The sequence below is a fragment of the Nicotiana sylvestris genome, chromosome 7 (assembly GCF_000393655.2).
Source record: "Nicotiana sylvestris chromosome 7, ASM39365v2, whole genome shotgun sequence".
Lineage (NCBI taxonomy): Eukaryota > Viridiplantae > Streptophyta > Magnoliopsida > Solanales > Solanaceae > Nicotiana > Nicotiana sylvestris.
This window is the reverse complement of record NC_091063.1, coordinates 69,304,497-69,313,051: the sequence shown is the minus strand read 5'-3', so window position 1 is coordinate 69,313,051 and position 8,555 is coordinate 69,304,497. Positions and strand designations below refer to the sequence as shown.

At 36.0% G+C, this 8,555-nt stretch overlaps 1 protein-coding gene across 1 annotated transcript; it reads right to left on the bottom strand.

Moving 5' to 3' along the window:
• Window positions 1-596: 596 nt before the first annotated feature.
• On the bottom strand, window positions 597-7,888 carry LOC104211011 (ADP-ribosylation factor GTPase-activating protein AGD5). Its single transcript, XM_009760004.2, has 11 exons — window positions 7,628-7,888; window positions 6,352-6,410; window positions 6,119-6,209; window positions 4,600-4,654; window positions 4,390-4,480; window positions 4,049-4,283; window positions 3,408-3,615; window positions 2,979-3,163; window positions 2,658-2,894; window positions 2,480-2,538; window positions 597-995 (listed from the first exon to the last, which is right to left on the bottom strand). Exons 1-11 carry the CDS (start codon window positions 7,676-7,678, stop codon window positions 842-844), a joined length of 1,425 nt encoding a protein of 474 aa, XP_009758306.1. The 5' UTR covers window positions 7,679-7,888; the 3' UTR covers window positions 597-841.
• Window positions 7,889-8,555: the final 667 nt, after the last annotated feature.

The following is an 8,555-nucleotide window of genomic DNA, read 5'->3' as shown; positions in this document are numbered from 1 at the left end:
ATATATGAATACATTCATGGAATACAACGAGACAGTGAATACAATGAAATACATGGAATACAGCGAGATACATTGAAATACAATGAAAAAAAAGACAATGAATACAATGAAAATTTTCTGGCATTACAATGCTTCCCTCAATTTTTCTCTCTCATTCCCGTTTCGATCTGTATTTGGGAGAATTGTGGTTGCATTCATGGAGAAATACTGGAGTTGAGAGAGAGAGATGGTGGAGAAAAATCTGAAAGAAAGAGAAATAATACAATGCGTATTTTATGACTTAAGAGTAGAAGGTGACCATAAATAGATATTTAGCTATAAAATCAAAAGGTAGTTATGAAATATAATTTTTTAAAAGGACATCTATTTTTTGAAATAAATAAGGTATCAACCTTTGCTATAAAAGGTAACTAATCCTAAAAGAAGTATGTTCAACTTTACCCAGGTGGGCTGCTGTGTTTAGCAACTAGATGGAAAGCTATAATATCTTTTAATCTCGCCCAAGGAGCAACCAAACTTATAGTAATTGCAAGGGAAGCTAAAACGGAAAATAGCATTTCTTTAGATTAAGGGAGATTATAGGGGAACATCACCCAGAACAGTAAATGCATGAATATGAGGTTAAGGGAGGAAAAGAATCGAATTCCATCCAATCTTGAGCGCTTATTTTTTTCCAGATACAAAAATACAAATCAAGCCATAACCTGAAAACTCAATATTGCTCCCTCTACATTAGTTTACAATCTCCAAAGCAGGAGTAGAACAACAAAAGCTAATTTCCCTGTGGAAAAAACAATTTGTATACTAACAACTAGTATGCTTCCTTTCTCGTGTAGAGTTTTCAGCGTTTTGAGAACATCCCCTGCGTCAAAGAGGAAAAGTCGTATTCTTTTGTCGACTGCGTAGAACTTGATGAAATAGGAGTAGCTGCCTGCATGCTAGGTCCAGACGGCAAAATACCGTTGCTGGAAGAATTTTGTCCCATCGAGTAGAAGCTGCAAAATAAAAAGATAACTATCAATTACATCTCCATCATAAAATACAAAATGAAAAATTAAACAAGCACCCAAAATTTGTTCCTGCTAAGCACAATAAATGATACAACTATCAAAAATTTATTTCCCAAGGTTCCTTACCCAACATCAGTATTAAACTAAATCAAAATGTAAAAGATGATTGGCAGCTGAGCTCGTCAATGTAAATTGGCTATCAAAATCAGGTCATATGAATAAATCCGTCCTAATCCAAAAATAAAATAAAAATGCAAGCCATCAAAAGCAACTGATAATCCAATATAGACATAGCTTCCAAAATCAGATCAGCAGATGTAGCTGTGAAAATCCCCAAACAACTGCAAACATTCAGATCTAGAAATCAAAATCACTCCAGTTTCTGTCAAAAGGAAAAAGAACTGTGGGGAAGATGATGCGACCTTGTCTCTTCAAATGGTCGCACAAAATTAGCCATGTTTGACTAAAGTTAATATATTTTTCTACTAGTAGAAGAATATAAGACAACAAGGCACAGCCAGTAGAGTGATCTAAAAATAGCAAGAAACTTAGCTGCCATACAACAATAACATACTCAGTGTGATCCCACACAAGTGAGGGTGGGGCCTTGTGCGATGTAGAAAGGCTGTTTTAGATAGACCTTGGGCTCAAGAAAAACGTTTTCAAAACAGGTTTAAAAAATACAAGAGTAAAAAAGCTAAGATGAAAATACTGAAGAAAAAGAAAGTGATGACAACAAAAATAGAAACCTAGCCGCCATAAATATAATCAAATGAATCAGGTGCGTCATATTAGATTTACCAGAAGGGGGGGGTTGTCTGCGTGCAAGAGCAAGAAGGGATTAGAAAGGAAAAGGGCAATAAGGCTCCATGGATTATGCGATTGCCCTCTTCTACTTGATCATCACTTAATCTGTTTTACTTTTTATTGCGAGAGAGTCTTCTATTGTATACTTAAACCAACTATGAATGGATCAAAAGTCAGAAACTAAGTTCACGTTCAACTGTTTCCTTTTGAGGGAAAAAGGTTAAGTGAATTAGTGTCTCAAAACTCTAGGATCAAATAATACTATCCGATGGGGTCTATCCACAATCCACTATTAGCCAGAGGAATAAAAGGAGAGAGCCTTGCAATCAAATGTTATGTTGCTCGGACTCTCCAAAAGTGCTGCCGCACCGTGTCGGATCCTCCAAAAATGCACTAAATTTGGAGGATCCGACACGCACCCAACAATATTTTTGAAGAGTCCGAGTAACAGAGATCAAATGGAAAAAGCAGCTGGGATCTAGCAAATTGTGGGTTACGGGATATCATTCAAGAGATTTAAACGGCCATAAATCAGCAGGATATGATGCATTGCGTTAAGTTGTTCAATATAAGGTCTTAACAACAGGCCCTCTAAGGACAATGCAGCAGTCGCAGCAGTCGCAACAGTCTACATTAACCAACAACAGGTCAGAGGTTAATACCTGGATGTTGAAAGTGGCACAGCGTTCCCAACTACATGTGTCGGTCCCATATTGCCTACCTAGTTTAGAAGCAAAATAAACAGCTTTGAGCAGAGTCTTAAAGACAAAAGGTCAATGCAAAATTTGATATCCATGTGTAATTTTTCTCTTCCCTTGATAAATAATACTCGTGTTCTACCTGCATATATTTCTCCGGCTCAGTCTTACCAGCTGCTGGCATCATCACACCAGGGAACTGATAGCCTAAATTTGGCCAATTTTGATTTACCATATTGGCGCCGTTAGGGCCTTGCTGTGCATTCACAGGAATTTTTACAGCGCCACCAGCAGCAGCCGCAGCCATTAGTAAAGACTGTTGTTGTGCCAGCATGGCGAGCTGTTGTTGATGCATAGCAAAAGGTGACACCATATTGGACTGTAAAGGCCAACATCATTTTTAGATAAAAGCAGAAATGTTAAACATGACCAAAAACTTCAACTTCTTGTAGCAGTATTGTACCTTGTCAAAAAGGCTCATTATATCATTTTTTACATCTTTCTGCGGCTTCCCGGATGAGGCAGAAGGCAGAATTGATGGTAAATCCTGGAATAAATCTTCAATTCCAGAAGCAGAAGCAGATTGAGACTTCTGATCATCAGTTTTTGTAGCCCCCGTTTTTTCTGCTTTTGTTGCTTCTTGAGCAGCTGCAAAGTTCACAACTTTCTTTATAGGAGAAAATGAGCTACAAGAGGAGTATTACAGCTTCAATTCAAATCCCAAGAAAAAATGCACGCTGTTGATTTCTCAAACTCATTTCATAACCTCTCTCTAAGCTAATGGAAGAAAGACGACTGCACTCTCTAAATGTTAATTGTAAAAAAAAAGGGGGGGGGGGGGGAAGGGGAAGAAAAAGAAATACGTTTCAAACAAAACTGAGGCTTAACATACACTGGAAACCTGCCCATGAGTTATCATCGGTAGAAGCTGCTTCCGAGCCATTGTCACTTGGAGAATCCATAGAAAGCATGTCAAAAAGATCAGTAGCATAATCAACTTTAGGAGGATTCGTAGCTTCTGCAACCTGCTTTATAGATTCAGCGACTACAACAGGCTCTGCTTTCTGATTTGTCTGGTAAGCAACCTGACTCGAACTTACCTGCAAGTAGTCAAAACTATGATAAAGTGTTGATTCTAATCCAGAAAGACTAACAAGTAGTAAGAAATAACAAACAGCAGTTAGGAGCAGTTATACACAAGGACTAACGAGGGGATATGGATACACCACATACCTAACCTAAAAAATTAAGATGCAAGTATCTCGTAACTCAAAAGCAGTATGAGTAAGAGCTGCTTAATTCAACAATACGGGTAAAGAATCAATACTCAACACCAATAATAACTGCAACCAAACCCTAACGGCTAAGATCCAATCAGCTCATATACCTAAGGCAAGTCCAGTAGATATACCAGCAAATGAAGAGGATTTCAATCAAAAAAAGACATGAGACAACAATGAGACAAAAACATTACACCTGAAAGGTAAAAAAATGTGGAGAAAGCCAATTTGATGAATATAAAGTTTAACATACATGCTCTGGCCCTCTAGGAGGCAGTGGTATACTGACTCTAGCAGCAGGTATATCTTGCTTTGTGTTCGGGGCTTGAACGTTCTTCCTCTCATCAGATGCAACCCCTGAGTTAGTCGCATGTCCACGCCCACTTCTATCACTGTTTTGTTGCCATTGCACTGAAGCCCTCTCTTCTTGAACCCTGGAAGGTGGTTTTTGTATCCCATCCTTAGGGACCCACCTCTTATCTTCATATCTTAACAAAACACAGGAGATGCCATGGATAAGTACAAAATAATAGATTGAGGGAAGAAGACCACATGAAGGTATAAATTGTTAGGAGAGACTAAGTAAGTACGTACTTTGCTCGGATGAAATTCTCAATACCAACTCTATCATAATTTGGAGGCAGCTCTGCTTCCCAATAACTATTAGACCTCTCATTTCCCATTGCTATATGAAACCAAGAGATAAAAAGTAGAGGAAGAAAAAAAACGGTTATCTAAAATTAAAACATTTCTCTATCAAGTCAAAATCTAAACTTTGATAATTATAGGAAACAGATATCTTACATTGAATAAATGCAACTTGTTCAGGAAGCCATGTGTCTAGAGTAGCTGATCTGACCTGTAATTTCAGAGACATCAGAGAATACAACAAAAAAATTGAAGTAACATTCTTACAGACTAGAAGGTCAGAGAGGATTCATATAGCCTACCCTAACTTGTTTGGGACTTAGGCACAGTCGTTGTCGCCAATAATCATTCAGAGCACAATGAGTTGTTTTTCATAAAGTGAATATTTTTATTCAATATGTAAGATGTGGAATTTTTATTTTTTATTTTTATAAGAAGAGATGTGGAATTATATCCCGCATACAGGCAACATACCAAAAAGTAGAGAACCTACAAAAGAAAAAGTATGTGCTCTGGGAAAGACACCCAATCTTCTATAGAAACAAGAACCTCATGGGTTTGACTAAAAATAAGAGGTTATTCCTCAAATGTATAAAACTAGACTCAAACTACAATAAGCCATTTAAAAATACAGTTTTTCTTATCACATGTTCCAATTGATAGATGCTTTACAACAGTGTATTAAAAAAAAGTGCACAAGGATTATTGTGATTATTATGCATATAGTTATCAAACCAGACTACAAGAGACACCTAATCTTCTATAGAAAAATGAAACCCATGGGTTTGACGAAAAATGAGGCAATTCCTCAAATGTACAAAATCTAGACTGAAACCACAATGAGCCATTTAAAATACAAGGATTGTTGGGGAAAAAAGAGCTCCAGAAAAAGTTGAAGAATGAGACTTGAGAGAAATCTGATCACATGTTCCAAGTTCGCAGATACTTCACAACCACACATTAACAAAAAGTGCACAATGGTTATTGTGATTATTATGCATAAAATTATTGTTTCGTGGACTTTTGCCTAATAATTACTAGCATTTTTCAGCAAACTCTTTTGCCGGACGAAAGCAGCAAACAAGTTCCAAAGACAATATTCATTGCATTTACTCATTTCAGGGATTGTGGGTATTAGTTAAATGACTCCATTCAGCCGACATGTCTTCATGACATTAAGATGTTAGAAATTATTTCCTGGATTCTCATCATAAAACACAGAGAAGATGAGGAAATGTAGAGTGATTTTCCAAACAAAGTACATGACTATCCCTCTAAATCAGAAGACAGTGCAATAACAGAGGAAGTTAGATTAGATTGAATATCAGCAGTAGAGTCATACAAATTATGAATTAATAGATGTGAAATGATCTCCATCCTCGTGATCAAAAATCAACATATGTTAAGTAGGGGTGGCCGCAGCTGAAAAAGGAATGAGTTTTAAGTTTCAGTCGTAGTTAGTCATTCAAAGAATTTTATCTCAATCAAGAATATTAAGCAACAATACTATGGGAAACAGCAGCAACAACAAGGAATCTAAAGTTGACCATGACCTTTATTGTTCGCAATTTCTCAATTGGGACAACACTTATAGCTGAAACACATGCAAATGCTCACATCATTTCAGACTTTTAGAATATGTGGGACATTTTGGTCATGATGAGGAATATATCACCTTCGATATGTGCACCCCCAGACTTCTGTGGATCCCAGAGCATTGCATGCAAATAAATATCCCCAGGTTCACGCTTGCCCATCTAGGACCCCTGCATTGGTACAAAAGTAAAGTACGGTCAACATAAGGACTCCAAAGAGTTTATTAAAATCAATTCTGTTCAATTCAATGATCTATTAACAAGCACATCCGAGCTTCACTTTGCCACATTTGAGATACATCCTAATACGTACTTGGCTTTGCAATCTGCACATTCCCTGTTCTCGGGCAATTTAAGAAGTCCTTCTAGTATCTGCCAAAAAGCCCAGCGATGAGTTAACTTGATGTGAACACACACATTAATCGAAAATAAACCCACCAGAAAATCAAATGTGAAGGGAAAAATCATTATATAATCCACACATGAATCGGAAATAAACTGTGAAGGGTAAATTCATTATATAATGCACACATGAATCGAAATAAACCGACCAGGAAATAAACTGTGAAGGGGAAGTTCATTATAGAACCAAAAACTACATAATGATAATCATGCTTCCTTATGGTCTTCCTGTGGTTAATCATGTTATTTGCTTTGATTAAAGAAAATTTTATCTTTCTACCTCCAAGGAAAATAAGTGAGGGGCTAAGAGTAGAGGAAGAAGAACAGATACCACAGTTTCCTTTTTCTTTTCTCGCAGTATTAATACTTACATGACATGTGCACAGCTTTGGTGATTAAGAATTCTAAATCAGGACTTAATGCCTTCAACTCAGATGCTAGTATAGCTTTGGCAGTCAGGACTTCCAAAATCGGGAAGAGGAAATTCTCATAGAGACATTGGATTAAACTGGTTTCACACTGCTTCTTAATTATGAAGAAACTATCTTTCCTGTATCTCTCCATGGGTAAAGCTCTGGAGATCTATATTCAACAATAGATCATCTCAATGCTTCACATATAATTTCTATTCACACTTCTGTAAACATTTCTAGCTAGCAATATCACTAAGAAGAAAGTTGACGGCAGAATGGTCAAATGTTCAAAGGCTTTGACTTTAGGTTCTCAATACCAGCTATATTCGTATTCGAATCAACTGAACAAGCTAAGAAAGGAATAATATGTCGATAGTGTCTTGGTAATATGAACAAATTTCACCTAATGTCCTCAAATTATTTAAAACAAATAAAAAATGATGAGTATCCGGGAAAGCTGTCTATTTTTCCTTTTCTATTAGGAAACCAAAATTCAAATTTCAAGCCAGTTGCTTTGAACCAGATCATCATTTCAGTGCTCAAACTATCATATACGAATAAAATTAGCAATATGAGTCCAATTTTAAGGAAAGGGGAAAAATGATCCACTAAGCCCCAAATCTCAAATATAAATTGATAAGAGCCAATAAAATATATCCACAAAAACTAACCAAGAGTCAGACTTTATCAAATCTAACTTAGATCAAAACTAACTTAGATCAAACGAGAAAAAAAGAAATTTGGGGAAAAATCATGAATCGGAAGTATATATACCTTTCTGTGCTTAGCATTAAGCTCTTTTGTAACATTAGCCTTCTCGTTCATGGTGGCGACGGGCAAAAGGTTTTAACGGAAATGGAATTGGCCGACGGAGAGAGAAGATATCGGAAAAAATGAAACTTGCTGATCTGATTCCTCTCTCTCTCTCTCTCTCTCTCCGACGCGTAAAAATCAATATATGACCCAACGAGGAAATGCAACTGGATGAGAAATGAGGAGGAATCGCACCTGTCTCTCTTTGATTTTGACTTATTTATTTGCTTTTTATTTATTTATTTGCTTTAACTTGTCTTCTCTTTTTTTTTCATTCCTACTTTGTGTTCCCGTGCGAACTGGGGCGCTGGTGTAAATATATGGCTAGTTCACACGCGTGAATTAGTGGAAGTAGGTCCACCATAAATACCATAGCCTTGTTAAAAATCCGTGCTATTTGTACGTCATGTGGATTTTGAAGTATTAAATATTTATTTTTTACTTTGAACTTAAACATGAATTTTTAAATTAAATGAATTATATACAATTTTTATTAATTTTGTTCTTACGAGAAATAAATCTTTTTTAAAACAAATAATAGAATAGTTTAAGTACTCGAATAGTAATAATAAAATTATATAAAATAAGATAAAAGGATTATTTTATTAAATCTGCTTGTTAACATTTATCCACACCCAATTTTTTTCACTTCACTTTCCTATTCTTTTTACTGTTTTAGAACTATCAAGGGGTCCGAACATAGAATGGTGGAATGAAAAAATAATTGAATTTTTTCCCTTTTCATACTAACCTAAAACTGGTAGTCGTTAAATCAAATACCAATTTTGTTTAAAGCTTTTTTGGTATATGAGACGTTTCCTCCAATAAATGTTTTTCACTCTTACGAATACGATCCCTGGCTGCCATTTTTTTTTTCCTTCTAACTTTT